The sequence below is a fragment of the Limanda limanda genome, chromosome 11 (assembly GCF_963576545.1).
Source record: "Limanda limanda chromosome 11, fLimLim1.1, whole genome shotgun sequence".
Lineage (NCBI taxonomy): Eukaryota > Metazoa > Chordata > Actinopteri > Pleuronectiformes > Pleuronectidae > Limanda > Limanda limanda.
Window position 1 is genome coordinate 10,572,205 of NC_083646.1, and position 19,793 is coordinate 10,591,997.

Below are 19,793 nucleotides of genomic sequence, written 5' to 3' on the forward strand. Positions count from 1 at the left end.
GAGCCTTTTGTGTGTGTGGAAAAGGTCATGAAGGGAGGACACAGGGAGGAAGGGAACAGGAACAAGCAGATTTGATCCCTTAGATAGTTGAGTAATTTAGAAAATTGAAGTCAATTACAGGGCCGGAGGATCGGCTGGGCTGGTAATGGAGCCTGATGTCTTATCGTGAGGGAGCGAGTCGGAGGCTCAACGCGAGCTACTGCTGGACTGTGAGCGAATACAAACCTGGAGTCGGAAATACATGAGGTGCTGTATATTTAACCTGAGTCTCTCTGTGGGTTTCCGTTTGCTCGGAGGTGGAGAGACACTGAACATCATCATAGACAAAAACGCAGAGGAGGAAACTGGATTCAACTCGTCACGGTGCAGACGAGTACATTCCGCTGATCCGGCAGAAAAGAAGAGTCTAAACCATGTCTGACAGGTGAGTGACTTATATATTTTATATGATAAAGTAAAACAACTTCCTCTGACCTACATTTCACACTTATCTTTACCCTTTCTAAATGTGTTTGTCCTTGTTTGATGTGCGCACTGACGTTACTGCTGCTTCTTTCTCTCTCTCCCAGTTACTTTACTTTTCAAATTTTCTTCCGTGTTTCTTCTTTCTGTTTTTCATTTCTCCTCTTTGCTATGCGGATTATCCTGAAGAACCATGTTGGACGTTATTCAAATTTGCTCGAAAGATTGGACAGAACATAAGAAGTAGTAGCGATACCGATCCAGATGTGGATCCAAAGATCTTTATTTACTTTATTAACATTGTGGCGTAAAGTGCATTTATTTCAAATACATTTTATATATATTTTCTCTAAACAAACCAAACAACAAAGTCCAAATGAAAATTGTGAGAAATCTCTAATACATGTACAATTTCCCAGAGAACAAATGATACCTTAAAAATGCTGATAAAGCCAGAAAGTATAATACACTTGGATAAAAGAAAACGTTCACACTCAAGAAGCAGGAATCATCAATGATTACATTTGTGCAACACTAAACATATTATCGTAGAGTTTTACAGGTTTAGACAAGAGTGAAATTCCAGACAGAGCATGTGAAGTAAACCGTTTGAACACAAACAAATAAGTTGTGTAGTGTGTGTGTGTTTGTGTGTCAGCTTGAAAAGTGAAGCTCTGTTGTGTCAGAGGGGAAGAGAATCTAAACCAGCCAATGAGGAGAGGAATTCAAGCTGCGATATTTGTCGTTACCACGGTGAACTAGATCTGCAGTGCTCAGTGTGTGTGTGTGTGTGTGTGTGTGTGTGTGTGTGTGTGTGTGTGTGTGTGTGTGTGTGTGTGTGTGTGTGTGTGTGTGTGTGTGTGTGTGTGTGTGTGTGTGTGTGTGTGTGTGTGTGTGTGTGTGTGTGTGTGTGTGTGTGTGTGTGTGTGTGTGTGTGTGTGTGTGTGTGTGTGAGTGAGTTTATGTCTGTGTGTCTGTGTCTGTGTGTCTGTGTCTGTGTGTGTGTGTCTGTGTGTGTACATAGAATAACTGCACTACTGTAAATTACGTTTTACTACTTTTTCTTATCTTTTCCCCAAAGTTCAAACACAGCCGCAGCTTCACACGGCTTTGTGCGACCTTTGCATATTTACATGCAAACCCCCACAGTTTATAGTTCACAGTCTGATGAGGAACATGTTCTGGACTTCTATATAAATTGACATTTAGAAGTCAAACTCTCTGAAGTTTTACCATGAGGCAGAAATATCCCCTGAACATGATTTGCATGATAAATGTGGATCGCCAGCTAATAAAAACTTGATTTGTTTATGAGAGTTGTTTTTCCTGCGTGGACTTGGCGTGTGTGTCTCTCCTGCTGGATCTCGCAATGTCGGGGTTATTGTTTCAGTGGTCTGACGATGACGGTTCACGGTTACAAATAGTCAAACCCACTGAAAGCAGCACACACACATATAGAGATGGGAGGGTTGGTTTGCAAATAAGGAAGTGCTCTGCGACTCTGACGTTTGTGTTGCACACACACTAACACACACACACTAACACACACACACACACACTAACACACACACACACATACACACACACACCTGGAAGTAAAGAACAAACAGACAATGGCAGGTGGGCAGGTGAGAGGGAAAGCCTTCCAAACAGACCAAGAGACAGAGCGTGGGTTTGTTTAGGTACGAGAAGCTCCAACTGTATGTTCTCTTAATTTTTTGTATTCCTTGGGACAAAGAGGAATAACTGGACAGTCGGTCTGATGGTCTTTCTTTTTCTTTATTTCTTTCATCCGTCTTTAGACAAAGGAAAAAGCCTTGTATGTGCTGGAGGTGGAGAGAAATTCTGGCCCGTCAGCTATTCTGGGTCCTTCTTGTTTTCACTGTTTTGTGAAAGGAGACGTAAAAAGGAAGGAAGGGGGGAGAGCGAGAGAGAAAACGACAGAGGGGAGGTGATAGAGACGTTGACAGTCCGAGCGTCTCGGAGACGTGTCACTTATTGACAGAGGCGGCTGAGAAGAGTAAGTGTTCACCTGCTTTCCCTTTTTATGAGGGGGGGGGGGGGTTGAGACGGAGAGGACCGGGTGAAGGGAGACCCGAGGAGGAGGAGGAGGAGGAGAGTGTGTGTAGTTTGAGTAGTTTGATAGTGTTTAGTGAATGTGGTGTGATACAGACAGTTGGAGTTTTCAAATGAGACAAATGGATGATGGTGTCAGAAGTGGAATGAGTGAGCGAGTGTTCTCCTGTAAACTGGGGAAGTAGAGAGGACTGTTTGTTTATAACATTAGAGATAAAAAAAAGAAAAAAAGTGTAATACTCCACTCATGGTTCAGGTTCAGGTGACGCTTCCCCACCGATCATTCTCCGTCTCTCTGCTCCCGGGAGAAGAGAACAGACAACATGGTTCGGTGAGTCAGGCTCCGAAATGCTCCTTCCAGCTAAAAACTCTGTCTGTGTCCTCGTGCAAGACGCTATGACAACTTCTCTGTTTCCATTCCTCCTTCTCTTTCTTCCCTCCAGCTGTCCACCCATCATGCCGTCGTCTTGTATCATGTGATGGGTTGTGTGTGTGTAAAGAGATTGTGTCATAATTGACCCTTTATTCTGACAAGTTGCGAAATGAACCTGCTCCTCTCCTCAAAATTCAAGCTTCCCTTTGGCTTTGAGTCGACACTTCTTTATTTCTCTGATTCTTCTCCTTCAAATTGTCTCGTTCTGTATAAAAACTCTCGTGTGGCAGCACAGAGATAAAGGGAAACAAACATATTCAAGTGCAAACTCGATCTAAAGGTCAAAACTAGTTTAACACCATGCTTATATTTATATTCAGTCATATTCTAAGCTTTATATTGAACATTGTAAAATTATAATTATGCTACGACATTGAAAAAGTATTGAATTAAGACATTTAACTTCTAATTCTAAAAGCTGTAAATTTGCAGGAAAACTATTGCGATGAGAAAATAGATTTTTCCACTAAGTTTTTCATATTGGTGGTTCTCAGACGTCAAATAATTTGTCTGTACTGGTGCATTTATGTTAAATTGAGTTTACTATATTTCGTTTTTAGGTTAAACTGCAGTTGTGATGAGTTCCAGTTCAGTGTTGCGACATTGAGCCGTTTTAATAGAATTTGATTGCACACAGAACATAATGCTTCAGCACGTCTGTAGACGGAATGAGTAGAATAACGGTTTAGAATAATGTGCTGGACGAGGAATGAGAATAACATTTTGTTTCAGTATCAATTCATCAATTATTTGTTCAATCTAAAAACAATAAAAACAAACACTCATCACAAGTTACCAGATGTCGGTGTTTTGCCTTAAACTTTTTAATAGTTTTCAAAATAAAATGGGGGGAAAATGTCGTGTGTGTGTGTGTATGCAGGTGGTTCCACAGGGACATCACAGGCCTGCAGGCCGAAGAAGTGCTGAAGACCCGGGGCATTCACGGCAGCTTTCTGGCTCGACCCAGCAAGAAGAACGTAGGAGATTTCTCCCTCTCCGTCAGGTAATGGTGCAAAACGCCACAGATTACACAGCCGAGCGGAAATCTTACGATCTCCTTCTTGAATGGTTGATTGAAAACTCACCCATGTTGCTATTTTCTTACAAAACATTAAAGCAGAACATAAGTGAGAAAGAAATAGATCGTCAGAGTACTTCTGTCCAGCTCCACACGAAAACACACAGATCGTATCTTTACTGCTTTTCAATTGAATTTCTAAAGGAATGAGCTGCATTTGAACCTCATTGTTTATTGCAACATGATTGTCAAACTTTGAGGAAAAGAGACAAATGTACAAATTATCTGTGAAGACGGAAATCCAATTTTCCACTGCGGTCTCTGGGCATTTTAAAATCACACCTTGTATTTGCACACCATGTGTTTTGCAACGGTAGACGTGAATGTTGATGCTTCTCCCCTTTGCTGATCTGCACAACAACAAATAACCGAAGACTGATGCTTTTACATGTTTAAGAATTCAATTTTATATCCTGACTTCAAAGCGAATAAACTAACAAATAGAGTAAATGACGCTCGACCGACAGAATCAAACAAAGATTTTTGTGATCGATGAAATGTCAGGGTAAATTGAGTGAACCATCCTAAAAACCCTGACACATGAAATGTACTGATGTTTGTGTGACACACAGCTTCTGATTCAGCGCCTCAGCCTTTAAGATCAAGTGAAACATTAATCACAGTCGGGCAGTCTGTGGTTCAAAGAGGCGTCTGTTCAACTGACAGAGATATTCGTGTTATATTTATGGAGACGTACAGTGTTCTGTGGGAAAGTCAGTTTGCTTGGCGGTGTTTCCTCTCATGAGCAGCTGTGAAGGTCAATCTGACAATTCTGACCATAATTAAAGATTTGTATTGATCACATTATAGAAGCTCCTGGTTCTAAAATAACGGTAATGATGAGAAAAACCCTGTCCTCTCTTGTGATTGACAGACAGTATTGACTTCAGCCTTTGCATGAGAGAACACAGACTACAGATACTGAAAGATCACAGTAAATACAGAACATGTACAGTATTGGGTCCGGCATCGGAATCGAACTCTAAAAAGTTTCATATTATATGTTTCTTTTGAAGCACATGGAGTATGAAAGAAAATATTCTTGTGCATTTTAATCGTTTTATCACGTTATCTTTACTTTCCACAGGAAGTTCATTTTTTTTGTGAAGGGAAAGCTTGATGACGGTGAGTTGGTGCGGTCCTAACGGTTCTTTTGTCTCAGGGTGGACGATATAGTGACGCACATCCGGATCCAAAACACGGGCGACTTCTACGACCTGTATGGCGGAGAGAAGTTCGCCACCCTGTCGGAGCTGGTGGACTACTACACGGCGGAGAGCGGCATCCTGCAGGACAAGGACGGCACCACCATCGATCTCAAATACCCCCTCAACTGCTCCGACCCCACCACAGAGAGGTGTGTGCACGCTTCACTGTAACTCACCTCACTGTGAAGATGGATATTAAGTGTCATTTTGCAGAGGTTATTTGTATATAAAGATAATAGCCACCCTCGGTGCACCACCCACGGTCGTCGAGGCTTCATGGGGCTTAAATGCAGCTGTAAAGACATTTAAAAGTGATGAATAGGGCGTTTATACCTCTATATAAGAGTTGCCTGCTCCAATCGAGCTGCACCGAGCTACACACTCACAGATATCAGTCTCCTAAGTTTGGCTGATTTGCTTCAGCAAGATCTCTGTATTATTTCTTTGAAAATGTATAATTTGTTTTCAAAATGCTCGATCCCACAATTGAGAAAGACTAAATTCCTGCATCCGGACTCGCACCAAAGTCAAGTTCTTCCCCGTTTCACATCCGTCCACCAGGTTACAGACAAACACAGATGAAACACAACCTCCTCAGGGGGTAAAGTAATTTAAATTAAAACACATTTTATTTATTTATTTATTACACATGGCTTTTACAAAACCCTTCTGATAGGTGGACACACACACACTCACACACACACACACACACACACGTCTTGAACTCATTCGTCAAATGTAGGTTCAAAAATAGACATTAATATTGTTACTGCCGCCCAAGGTTCTTTTTTCGTCTGTGTTTGTTTGTTGGTTTGATTCTGTAAAAAGTAAAGTTGGTTAAAGGATGACATAACATTTTGATGTGGATCCAGATCAGAAGCAGATCCAGATCCTTTTCCCCCCAAATCCGGCATTTTTAGGGAACTGATATTTACGAATGTGTGAAATTTGGTGCAGATCCAAATAAGAATCTGGATGATGTGAATTTAAATGTGGTTTTTTGTGTGTGCTCCACTAAGTGCTAGTTTTTATTCAGATCTGCCCACATAGAACATTTGAATTCCATGTCCTCGCTGCTGGAGCTGGATTAAACAGTTCTACCATTCTATCGGTTTAGGAGGACACAACTTGTAATCTATTATGTGTGTGTGTGTGTGTGGGTGTGTGTGTGTCTGCACCCCCCCGTCCTTCTCTCTCTGTCAGTTGTCTAACTTCCCTTTTGCTGCGGTTGGAAACTTTAAGTTTTGACACTTTTGAAAGCAATGGCCAGACCTGCCTTGTCTTCCTCTATTGCACACACACCACCGTGTTCTTTCTCACTCTGCGTCTTCCTCATCTCATTCTCTCTATCTCTCATCTCAGAAATGCACGTCTGCACACACCACAGCAGGTCACCATGCGAAGCCGTTTTCTGTTCGTCCGGCCTTGTGCATGTGGCCTCTCAAAAAAAACAGTCTCAATAAGACGTGGGGCCATGAACCTGTTGGCATCGTCACATGTGATTGATCAGAGCTGCAGATACGACTGCAGCCTGGTTAGTTCCAACTGTAAACCTGACTGACACAGACACTTAACTGCATGTGCATGGCTGAAGTCACCCGTCAGTTATTACTTCTGCCCAGGTTGTTCTTTACCTTCTGCAAAATAGCATGGACACAACCTTTTGCTGTTTCTCTGCAGGTGCTTCATAGAACCTGCTGAAGATTAAAAAAAAAACTTTCTTCTGTAAATTATAAACTGTGATTTGAGCAAATCAAATAATCCCCTGCCAAGAAACCTGCAGAGAGAACAGAGAGGGACAGTGTGTCGTGTAGAGTGGTGGTTTTCTGTAGATGGGGGTGGGGTGGTGGTGTGTGTGTGCGGTGGGGGATTAGGGGGGGGCAGGCTATAAATACTCTGTCCTCTTCAGCCACCATCAGAAATTTTCCGACCACAAAGCAGGAAGTTCAGAAGAAGAATCGAAAACTGTGCCTAAAATTAAGTCACTGCCGAACTCGAGAGAGCGCTCACACACACACACACACACACACACACACACACACACACACACACACACACACACACACAAACACACACACACACACACACACACACACACACACACACACACACAGTACAGTGGTGAACATAAATATAATCTGTGTCACTTTTGCTGTTTTGAATTCTCTGCATTTATGATTCTGGTAAGAACAGTTCAATGTTCAAAATCAGTGTTTATCTGACCCTTGGAAAGACTCATGCACATGGTTCAAAGTGCAGTCGCAGCCCTCTTGAGCTCACGTACAGTCCGTTTAAAAGAGCAGACGTTCTGTTTGCATGCAAAATGTCCATATTCTGCATGAAACACTTTATTGGGTCGTGCATCTTTTTGCAGGTCACAGAAACAGCCACAATTAGTCTCATGAAACCTTTTGAAAACATGTCGTGCATTATGGACCCTCAGTGTTTTCTCTGACGCAGGTGGTACCACGGTCACCTGTCTGGCCCAAATGCAGAGAGGCTGCTCAGTGCACGAGATGAGCCGGGGACCTTCCTGGTCAGAGAGTCGCTGTCCAAACCTGGAGACTTTGTCCTGTCCGTGCAGACGGACGAGAGGAGCAAAACGGGGGGGAAACGGGTCTCCCACATTAAGATCATGTGCCAGGTGGGCGCTTGTCCTTGTCTGTGTGTGACCATGAGTGTGTCTGGCACAAAATGTAATGTATGCATGAAGCTCTGACTTAATTGTATCAGTATTACACAGAATTATTCCCAGAAACAGCTTCACGTCACACAAAAAAAAACATCTGAGGGGTATTCCCAAAGTTGTGCAGTTTGCACTTTGAAATAAGCTTAAAGTCTCATTTCCCATCTTGCGCAATAAAAGACTGTCGCTCCGATTTCAGCAATTGCATTGGTGTTAAATGTCAAGAATAGTTCAGATGTTCGACCACCAGTAGTTCACGTGTAAAAAAAGCTGCTTTAAAGTATATTCGTCCACAAACTGTCGAACAATGTTCACACCTCAACGCACACATCCGTCTCTCAAACTCATTTTCATAGATAGTGTTGTTTACTCGCCGTCTGGGCCTTTGCATTTTATTTGTAGCTGTAGTTGACGTCATAGAAAGATTTAGTGCATCGGTGGGGTGCAGAAGATTAATGTGAGATTACTGGAAGGGCAACAAAGGCCTTTTTATGAGCACGTGGCAAAGATCAGGGGAGATTGTCAACTCTAATCTTCAGAGTCTGTTACTGCAGTTTCTAATACAGAGGTGGGACCACATCAGAATACACTCAGAGGAAATCATGTTCATAACCAGTAAATTGTGTCATTTATTCAATTAAAACAATCATACAAATAAAGTTTTGTAGGCCTACATAAAACCTACATGCAATTTCTTTGTCACACAGAGAATATTCTATAATTTTGCATTCCAAAAATAACTTATTTCTATTTTAATTAAATGATATGAAGTCGTATTGTGCTTCTAAAAAAGCTTATCCAGCCTATTTTATCAAAAATCACTCATATTTTCATTTTGCACATGATTCATTCTATGTGTGACTTTGTAATGGGCCAATCACCCTCACAGAACGACAGGTACACGGTGGGGGGCACGGAGATGTTCGACACGCTCACAGACCTGGTGGAGTACTACAAACGGAAGGGCATCGAGGAGCTGTCCGGGAACTGGGTGCATCTCAAACAGGTAAACTGAGTATCTGAGGCATAGTAATGTATTTAATAGGTTTTAAGGTACAGATGTGTGTTAATGTGTTTCTGTTTCTTTCTTCAAACTTTCGGTCTCTTATCGGGTTTTGCTTGTGTATATATTTCCTCCCTTCACTCTTCCAGGTCAGTTTGACAAAAACAAATGTGTCACTCACGCAGCTTTGTGTCGGTCTTAACCTCAGAGGTTTTCCATCACGTAACATTTATATAATTAGATTTCTCAAGGTCCACTACTGTCTTGCCACATCAACAACCGCAATTTGTCTTTATGGCCTCAACCAATAGACAAGAGGATAAAACACACAGAAACTCAAAATAGGCACATAAAGAAAAGAAAATGTTATATAATAGAATAATCCTTTTCTTTCTCCCCCCCCTCTCTCAGCCGTATTACTCCACCAGAGTGAACGCAGCAGATATCGACAGCAGAGTGAAGGAGCTGAATCAGACCACACAGCAGCAGCAGGAGGGCCAGGCCGAGGAGAGCAAAGCCGGATTCTGGGAGGAGTTTGACGTAAGGCTTGACCTCGGTGTTTCTCACTTGGACTGTCCTGAAGTGGTGAAAAGTGAATTAGACATCACACAACTTTTTTACCAACTGACTGAAATCAACCTTTCACATCTCGAGAGTCACTTCCTCACTGTGTCCAGTCAAGACAGCAGAGGTGTTATAGCACCAGCTTGTGGTGGTGATAGACATCAACCCTGCAGCAGAGTCGTATAGTAAATCACAACAGCTGTAGTTATGTTGTGATATTTACTGAAAACACTATGGGTGTTAAAAACAATTAATATCAAGTGAAAGGAGAAGGAATAAAGTTGTGTGTACTGTTACATTAATCTTAATTACAAATTATTTCATTATTAATAATCACAAGTACTGAAGCCATTATTTGGTCCACAGAATATCATAAGACAGAGGAAAAAAAATATTTTGCAATTTTTCCAGAAGCCTGATTTTTCCTCTTCAAATTGCTTGCACCAACATTTTTTTACTTTTTGCCAAAGAAACGACAAATTGATTATCTAACGTCTAAGCTGCTACATGACTTTCTGTCTTTGGTGGAGACACAGCTCCAGTAAGATCCAGTAAAATGAGAGTTTTATTGATTCATTCTATCAGAACTGTAAATAGACCGTCTGTCACAGTAATATCATTCCCACTGTCCAGTATCAGTGTGACAGCGTCATGTCTCTGTGCCTCCAGGCTCTGCAGAAGCTGCAGGCAAAGGTGAAGAAGAGCAGAGAGGAAGGACAAAGACCTGAGAACAAAAGCAAAAACAGATATAAGAACATTCTCCCCTGTGAGTTTTCATCTTTTTCTGCATCATTACATTAAAGCATCCACGTTCTGATCGTGATCATTTCAACCAAACGTCTTTTCCCATCTATCTCTGTCTCTTGTTTTCTCCCACAAGTCGACGACACCAGGGTCGTGCTGCAGGACGCGGATCCCAGCGTTGTGGGCTCAGATTACATCAACGGCAACTATGTGAAGGTTCGTTTACAAACTCTCTGCGCTCACAGCAACACAAAATGACTACAACATAAAAAGACACACAACAGGAAACTGACAGATACTCATCTCCTCGACATTCGTTACGTGACATTAAGGTTGTTGTGTGTATTGATTCAATCTGTTGTTTGCAGAACAACCTGTGGGAGTCGGGAGATCAGAAAGTTTACATCGCCAGTCAGGGCTGCTTAGCGTCGACCGTCAACGATTTCTGGCAGATGGTATGGCAGGAGAACACACGCGTGATCGTCATGACAACCAGAGAGGTCGAGAAAGGACGGGTCAGTATCAGAGCAACAGTCACGAAAGTTGGTTTGGATTCAAACTGTCTTGAATGAACTCAAAATGACAAAAAGGGAAATTCTAATTTATTTAATTTAGTATTATTAATCATCCCTAATGACAGTTCCCTGAGAGGACTTTATTCTCCTTTGACAAAAGAAACAAGTAATACGTAAATAATAGTCATATAAATACATTACAGCTGACTTGACATGAAATAAAAAGCTACATATATAAATATATTTATTTGAGTTGAACAAGACAGAAAAGATAACATTCATTACAACATACCATTATCAAAATCAATATTAAAATAAACAAAATACCATAAAAATGCAAGAAATTACCATCTAGAAGTCAAACAGCTGAAACATATGAGGTAAATATAGAAACAAATTTCTAAGCCCTGCAGAGGTTCTTTGTACATGAAGTGACAAAGGGAGTTTGATTCATTTCAGTCATTTTTTATTTTGGTGCAGAATAAATGTGTCCCGTACTGGCCGGACCTTCAAACCAGCAAGGAGATGGGGCGCTTCCTGGTGACCTTCGAGTCGGAGAGAGAAGCTACTGATTACAAAGTCCGAGTTATGGAGATCGCTCTCTTGGACAAGGTAGCCGCTGACCTCTCTGCATGTCACTCTTCACTGTGTACGCAGACTTTGACATGTTTTCTGTCTCACAGCCCAAAAAATCTCGTCAAGTGTGGCACTACCAGTACCTCAGCTGGCCTGACCACGGCGTTCCTGAGGAGCCGGGCGGCGTCCTCAGCTTCGTCACTCAAGTCAACTGTAAACAGGCGGAATATCCCAATGCTGGGCCTATAGTCATCCACTGCAGGTACTGGAGCTGGAGACTGAGCTGAATATGTCCGCGTTCACAGATAATTATATTTATAAATTTGATCTGAGCCCTAAAGTGTAACTTGCAGGATAATAAGGATAAGGAATCAAACTGTGAAGCTGAGCGATTCGTCAGAGCACTGATTGCAATTATTTTCACTGACTAATTTGTCGTTACCTTTTCAAATAGTTAATTTAACATTTATTCTACAAAATTTTAAAAAACAGCACTAGATGCACGTTATAATTACCTCCGCCAGTGAGGTTCTGATTTCACCCCTGTCCGTTTGTTGGTTTGTGTATTTGTTGGTCTGTGAGCAAGATTACACAACAACTCCTGGACCATTTACCACACATCTTAGTGTATGAATTAGGTGTTGGTCAGGGAGCCACTTGTTAAAGTTTGGTGTGGATCCAGAATCTTTTATCTTTCACTTTAACAATGTATGATAGGGAGTTTTTTAGATTTTTAGAAATCAGGGTCTAGTGAATTTATTTAAATGTGGTTTATTTAAAAGGGGACCGTCGGGTTTTGGTGGAGGTATGACAGTCTAAAAAAATTTCAATTTAACATTGTAATAAAACAGAAACGAGCAAATCTTCACGTTTGTGGCGGCTGGAAGCAGCAAATTGTGACATTTTCTTTGCTTGATAAATGACCCAAACATTTGACTGATTATGAAACGTTTTGTAATTTGATGTTCCATTGATTGGTTGATAATTTCGTTGTATTATCACGATGCAACCAGGCCCCACCCATCAGCGATGCTTTATTTCTTGATCTTGGGTTTAATAGAAACAGTTATTTCTCACATCCCAAGAAGCTGTTAATGCATTTAGGGGGGAAGGGAAGAATTTGCAGGACAAGACAATATGTTTCACAGATAGAAGTTAAACCAAATGGTGGCTCAGTCCACGTGTCAGAGAGATCATTAATCCTTAGGTTTTCAATGCGTGACTCAGTTGTGTAATGTAAATATCACAGCACTGACTTTTCCAGGCGCTGGTTTCTTATACTCATAAGTTAAAGATTAAAATGATCATATTATTAGGCTTATGATTAGCGAACAAACGGTTTTCAGTCAACTGACAATTTATCCTTGTGCAATTTTCAACGTGTGATTTGTGGGACACTGAAGCTGTTTGTGTGTTTTTTAAAAACTTGTTGCTTGAAGGATTATCTGACCCTTGTATAAGTGTTTTGGTATGTGCGCATGTTAACAAGGCCACACAAAAGGATACTTTACCTTCACTCAGAGGTTCCCAACATCATTGACATGTGGCCCTTTAAATTAAGCAATGTTTACTTAAGAACTTGACCCTTTATTCCGGTTAAATACAGTTTGTCTGAGGTGAGAGCAAAGTAAGAAGGCATGTTTTTAGGAGAGATAAAACAATTCACAATTTTAAAAAAGCTGAGAGACTAGAAGAGGATTTTTTATTTTCTTGTTTCCTATCTTTTCATCATCTCACCACCCCTCAGATTTATCCTAATTCCAGCAAAGTGACTCCATAAGACTGTGTCGTATCCCCTAATAGTCCAGAGCAAATTCAGTGAAGAGAACCCTAACAGTCAGGATCAAATGTGCATTTGGTGCTTTGACAGTTCTTTAATGAAACCACATTGAAATCCACATGATCCAGATTTCAGCACACAATTGCACACAGTCATAAATATTAGTTCCCTAAACTGGCTCAGGATTCTTAGAGAAATCAATGAAAATGTTGAAAAAGGCTCGACCGCACAATGTTAACGAAAAGGAAAAAAACAACAGCCTGGATTCGACCCCTGATGTGGATTAGCACCAAACTTCACCGGGTTCTTCCTTGGTTCATTCATGTCCCCCCCCCTCCACAAAACGATCTAGCCTGCACCACACAGAGCAGCCAGTCTTGGTTAATGATGTTATATTGTTCTGAGTGATGGGAAGATATATTTACTTCATTTTTCCTGTGATTCTGTTCAGTGCTGGAATCGGTCGGACGGGCACAATCCTGGTGATCGACATGATCATCGAGACCATCGACACTCTGGGTAAAACCTTTTTTTCAAAGAAATTAGTTATTGAGACATGTATTGAGGAGAAACATTCAATCTTTATTCTCCATCCAATGCTTTTCTGTCTCCTTTCCATCTTCCCTGCAGGTCTGGACTGTGACATCGACATCCCAAAGTACATCCAGATGGTGCGGGAGCAGCGCTCGGGGATGGTGCAGACAGAGACGCAGTACAAGTTCATCTACCTGGCTGTGTCTGAGTACATCCAGAGCACCAAGACCACGGAGAGCGCCTGTATGGTGAGCAGCGGGGACGGGACTCACTATCCAACACACTCTGGGATTGAATCTTCTCTTGTGGCTGAATATCGGTTGTTGTGGGGAAAATCAACAGAGATACATCTGTGTGACAGTGGCCCTTTGTACTTCTGACTACTGATTAGCACACGACAGGCTGAGTGATACGTTATCAGAGCAGCTTGTGAAAGACGAACGTTGACCCTGAGACAGAAAACATTCAATCACAAAGACAAAACCATCCACATGACCTTTCTTTGCTTGAATACATCAGTCCTATCTGAACCGTCTGCTCTTCTCCTCCCCAGGACACCGAGCCGGAATACGGAAATCTGCAGCTCAAACACCAGCCAGTGACCAGGAAGGTCTCAAAGTGAGTGTGTGTGTGACACATTCACATTTTCCCTCTAAACCTCACACCACCGTCCTACTTTCTTTTAAAAACCGTGACGTGCTCACGGTCTTCGGCCTTACATCAGCAGTTTGTGGAGGAAGAGTCGAGCTGCACACTGTCTCATTCAGTAGAGAGATGGAGCTGTGTCTGGAGGGAAGATAAAAGCTGAAGGTCCACTTCAGTTTCATGCTTTTATATCTGTGGACTATAGATAAACGCCTCTGTATAATTTAATTTATGTTTATATTTATATAGACTTCAACCATTTTAGTCCAGATTAAAATATCTCAGCTGCTTGGGGAATTTTTAAAGGGATATTTGTGTCTCTGATCATTGAGAAGAGGAAGACACCGTTTATATATGAAAATGAAGAAGTGCACACAAAATCTTTTGTGTTATTGAAAAACAACAGAAATAGTTTTGTAACTAGATCTAAAAATTAAATCCTTCAACTATGGGTGTGTGTTAATCTCAAGGAGATTTCCTGACTTTTAGTCTGTAGTGTGGGTCACGATCCGAAAAGACTGGATTCTACATTATCTAAAACTCAATAGCGTCTTTGATCAGATCCTCACCTGCTAAACAAGCACATATTAAAAACACTTACCAGCAGTTTGTAAACATATGAAGTCTTTAAGGTCATCGGGACCTTTTTAATTACTGCATAAAACTCCTCCAGACCCACAGCGAACTTCACACTGAACTGTTTTCACTCTTCACGATGAGAGTCGCTGAGTAAAGTGATCCTTTAATAGATAAACAAGGCTAAAACTATTTTTTACAGTGTACACACAAATTCAACACACCCCTCTTCTGTGTGTTTTATTGTGTGAATAATGTTTGTGTGACCTCTGGGCTCTGGAGCCTCTTGTGTATTAACTGGACAATGTTCTAATTATCCAATCAGAGGAAATGAAACGGCTCCCACACACCGGATCACTCAGATCCTCACACTGTAAACTTTGACCCACTTGGAGCTCGGCCATCAGCTTGGAGTGATTGAACCATGGGCTTTTCTCTGTTTAAATAGTTCTCAAGCAGCAGCCTTGTTCATCAACCTCTTCCAGTTAGCGTCAGTGTTTGCTGGTTCTTGCATAAAGGAGCTGAATCGCCAAAAATAAATCACTCACCGGCTCTGTTTTTCATTTCCAGAAAAACGGACGAGGTTTACGAGAATCTGTCAAAAGGAAAGAAGGACGTGAAGAAGCCGAAGTCGGACAAGAAAAGTGGCTCGTTGAGAAAGAAATAGGAGAGACTGAGAGGTTTTAACCAAAATGTGCCCTGTGATTATATTTATGTTAAAGAATTTGTTTTTCAGTGAAGATCTTATACAAAATACATGTTTATGGTTTAAAAGCAGAGATAGGTCATTGACATCTCACAAGGCACATGGATGCTTGGTTGTTAAAAAATAAAGGCGGAGCATGTGTGAACACTCTTTATTTTATTTTTAGTAAAGAGCTTTAGTTGCTCTTTATTATAGCTTTTTTGGCAACAGATGTTAAGACTTCATTACTTTGAATAAATAAAACCATTTTTTGAATTGAAGTGGATGCATGGGGATATAATTGGGTGGGCCTAGCTGAAGTGGGCCTACAGGCACAGGTCCAGGGCCCCAAGGAGCCAGAGCCCAAGGAGCCGGAGCCCAAGGAGAAACCTGCAAAAATCACCAAGAGAAACTCAACAGAATGAAAGAAAATCTTAAGAATTGAAACAAACACACAGAGACGACAAAGAGATGAGAAACGTGTTTTGTGTCTCTTTCAGTCGGGGGTCCTTTTACTTGTCTGAGCCTGGGGTGCATTATGTCATAATCCATCCATTGTTTGTCTCTTTTACGTCATTGATATTTCAGACCGAGCACAAAAATGCAGGTCGGTCATCGGATGTCGGAGGAGAAGCTTTCTGAGTAATGTGGAGAAAGTATTAAAGTACAATATCACTGTGTGGGTGGGCTCTATAAATTAAAAGCTTCTTTCCACTTTTCCTCATGTCTCAAATTTAAACACATTTTGAGTGTCAGCTCCTCAGACAAAAAGAAGGTCTGCATAACGAAAATCCTTCATTTTGAAGTAGGAAACATGTTTTGAGGTTAAAATTGTTTTTACAGATTTACATTCTTGTCCCTCTGTTACATGAAAAGCCTCTAAGGTTATGGTAAAGGTCAGGGGTCAGGGCAGGGGGGGCAAGGATACAGAAATAACAAGATAATTAGGTTAGGGATAAGTTGCACAATGACTGGTATTCAATGCAAATTCCCAGTGAGGATAAGTGTGCAAACTTGTGTGTGTGTGAAATAAAACATCACAACAAATCCCATTGAGATGATTAACATTCTGATGAGCTGAACACATACCAACACAAAGTCTGTAATGTGTTCTCCATGCGCTGCTCACCTCCACCCCACCCACCACATGTTCCAGAGGATCCTAAGCACCGCCCCTGCCCGTCACCGATCCCTCTGGATCCGAGCAGAACGGATGAGTGAACCGCCCCCTTGCATGTGCTCCTGCAGGAGAAAGAACCCCGAGTGGAGAAGGATTTCACAAACCCACAGTGAGGAGTTCCTTGCGCAGCCTGCGGTGCCAACGCTTCGGTCCTGACGCTCCATTACGCACGGACCTCCTCCAGTCCGGACATTGTCCACAGAGGTTGCGCAAGTGAAAGTGATATCAGAGCTGCGTCTCTCTGCAGGATCCTCACTCCACCCGAAGCAGAAGGAGGAGCAGCTCGTCTGGAGGTTTTTGTGTTTTCGGGGAAAGAACAAAAGCAGCAACATGTCCAAACCTAATTACTCCGGCTCGTTCCATATGGTGGAGCAGGTGAATATGGACGAGTACCTCGCAGCTTTGGGTAAGATTTCATTCGAGTCGCCTCTGGGAAGCTTTTTGAGAACAACTGCAACAAGTCAAACTCGTCATGACGACTAATACAAGGCCAGTAGAAGAGATCCTCCATTTATCAAACAGCCACTCCTGCTGCGCTGCGTTTTAATCCAGTTCGTATGTTCCACTGCTCAGTTACTTTGAGTTGTTATTCGTCTTCGATCACTGATTTCATCATCATCTGCATCATCAAACTAGTGTAATGAAATCTGAACCATGTCCTTCTCATGACCCCACACACACACACACACACACACACACACACACACACACGCACACAGGGTATTGTGTGTACACTGTCAGTGTCGAACAAAGCCCCCCTTTTAACAAGATCACGTTTAGCTTCTGGCCTGTGTTGAATCAAAAGTGTCTCTATCTTCTCTCAGATATAAACTTTGCTCTGAGGAAGATCGTGTGTCTCTTGAGGCCGAGCAAAGAGATCACCCACGACCCGGCTTCAGGGTCCATGAAGATCCGCACTCTCACCACCTTCAAGAACTTCATCATGGATTTCAAGATCGGAGAAGAGTTCACTGAAGACCTGGGGCCAGTGGACGGACGTGTGTGTCAGGTGAGTGTTTCTGTGTGTTTCTGTGTGTTGTTGAATATAAACGTCGACTAATTTGGACAAGTTCACAGGTTCCTGGTTCGGTGAATATAGCGCATCACTTCTCTTTTTGCACAAGTTTGGTTTCTGTGTTTTTACTTTGGAGTGTCGGAGCAAATCCGACCACCTCCTGCTGTTATTGTTGTGTTGTAACCACCACCTGCTGCTTCAGCCGGCAAAGAGTGACGTGAGAAGGAAGGATGCTTTTGATACCGGTGCATGAATAACAAACAAACGAAAACCCTTTTTAGCACCACACGATAGGGCTGTTGTGATTGAAAGCGTGAGCCACTTTACATATTGATGACACACAACATCTCTGTGCTGCTGCAGACCACGGTGAGCTGGGAAGGAGACAAGCTGCTCTGTGTGCAGAGAGGCGAGAAAGAGGGACGAGGCTGGACCCACTGGCTGGAGGGAGACAAGCTGCATTTGGTAAGAGAGGATAGATCAAGTGAAAAGATGTGAGGAAGAGGCCAAAGCAGAGGGAGGGAGGGAGGGAGGGAGACGGGGGATACGGAACTAGGGAAATAAAAGCATTAAGGGAAAAAGATGCTGAGTGAGGGAGAACATGCAAACTAGAAGGACACTCTATTTCAACCAAGGCCCCACTGTCGCCTTACAAAACCACATTTAAATTTGATTTGGACTTGAAGAGAAGCTCTGGAAGTTTGGATTCTGTTGCACCATGTTGTCTTTGTGGGAAGATGTCTTTTTTTTTTTTCTAATAGCCTGACCTGTGCTAGCCTGAAGGGGAAAAAAGGACACTGAACAAAGGAGGGCAAAGACAAGTGGATTGCACAAAACCGACTGAACTGGTTTCCATTAAATTTTGTGAAGGGATGGGCCATGACCCAAGGAAGAGCCCATTCCAATCAGGCATGTTAAGAGGACTGATAATTATGAGCGTGTGAGTTGTGGTGCAGATCCAGATAAACATCTGTCTCTACTGATTTTAACTCTGGTTTCATAAGAGACTGTTGGGACTGGGCGGAGGAATGCACTCTACTTTTAGTTTTGGTTGTTAAAGAGTTTAAGATTATAGATTATCTGTCAGTGTGGATTACGATTTCAAACAATCGGCAGTGTTTCGCTAAAGAGCTCTGGCAGGATTTCTAATACCGTCCGAACAAAACAACACACTGTTGCTGCCACGTTCAGGAGAAACTCGGGAAAGAAATCCCAGCGAGCTCCAGGCTTTAAAATGGTGGAGTAAGGAGCAGTGTGAGAGACTAATGAGTGAGTGAGGGGGAGCCGGAGCAGGAAGAAGGGGGGAGGGCTATAAAAAAAGCAGCGAGATAAGTAGACGGTGAAAAGAGTGGGAGACGGATTACAAGGTCAGAGGATGAGGAGAGGGAGAGAAGGGGGGTGTGATGGTGTTTTGGGACGCGATCCTCGGTGAGTGTATCACTAATTTAGTTCTTCTTTCATGTGCCAAACTGTCATATTGATTCCCACTGCTCATTTATAACCCCCCCACCCCGCTGCCCACCCCCTGTTTTAATCTCGACCTCCCTTCCATCCTCTGTTTTTCTCTCCGCAGGAGATGAGGGTTCAGGACATCGTTGCCAAGCAAGTCTTCAAAAAGGGGGATTGAAGTGAAGCGGGAATGTGTGCGTTCAGTTTATAAACACAATTTATTTTTAGCCGAAAATTGTCCAGCACCAGGTGCAGGAATTAAAATGTGTAAAACCTTTATTCGTTTTTTTTGAAAATGTAATCAACAATGTTTTGAAATTTAGCAATAAGACTGAATTTGTGCTGTTATGTTGTTGTTGTTTTCTGTGTGATGGTACTGAGAAGAGACGCATGACTTTTGACTTGTAAACATTCCCAAACATACTTCCTCATATTGCACTATTCCCATAACTATGTTATAAACAAATCAGACTTCTGTCAGCATCACTGCTCCATTTTTAATATTATATCTTAATATACCCAATGTTTTACAGCTTCAAGTGTCTTCTGTGTGTGTGTGTGTAGGGGGGGGGGGTTATAGATAG

The 19,793-nt window shown here is 42.1% G+C and overlaps 2 protein-coding genes across 3 annotated transcripts; both read left to right on the plus strand.

Annotated features, from left to right (window-relative positions):
• The first annotated feature begins 370 nt into the window (after positions 1 to 370).
• ptpn6 (protein tyrosine phosphatase non-receptor type 6) lies at positions 371 to 15,846 on the plus strand. Of its 2 annotated transcripts, XM_061080729.1 has the most exons (17): positions 2,086 to 2,144; positions 2,265 to 2,482; positions 2,795 to 2,869; positions 3,852 to 3,974; positions 5,212 to 5,406; positions 7,718 to 7,901; positions 8,833 to 8,949; positions 9,358 to 9,486; positions 10,180 to 10,276; positions 10,391 to 10,470; positions 10,623 to 10,769; positions 11,250 to 11,381; positions 11,453 to 11,607; positions 13,577 to 13,644; positions 13,756 to 13,907; positions 14,213 to 14,277; positions 15,451 to 15,846. In XM_061080729.1, the coding sequence occupies exons 3-17, from the start codon at positions 2,862 to 2,864 to the stop codon at positions 15,545 to 15,547; spliced, it is 1,749 nt and encodes a 582-aa protein (XP_060936712.1). In that variant the 5' UTR covers positions 2,086 to 2,144; positions 2,265 to 2,482; positions 2,795 to 2,861; the 3' UTR covers positions 15,548 to 15,846. The 2 variants fall into 2 exon arrangements, with proteins under 2 accessions (XP_060936711.1, XP_060936712.1); XM_061080728.1 differs by lacking the exons at positions 2,086 to 2,144; positions 2,265 to 2,482; positions 2,795 to 2,869 and adding an exon at positions 371 to 424.
• Positions 15,847 to 16,801: 955 nt separating this feature from the next.
• Positions 16,802 to 19,732, plus strand: rbp5 (retinol binding protein 1a, cellular). The gene is made up of 4 exons (XM_061080788.1): positions 16,802 to 17,151; positions 17,570 to 17,754; positions 18,124 to 18,225; positions 19,334 to 19,732. Exons 1-4 carry the CDS (start codon positions 17,076 to 17,078, stop codon positions 19,385 to 19,387), a joined length of 417 nt encoding a protein of 138 aa, XP_060936771.1. The 5' UTR covers positions 16,802 to 17,075; the 3' UTR covers positions 19,388 to 19,732.
• The last annotated feature ends 61 nt before the right edge of the window (positions 19,733 to 19,793 follow it).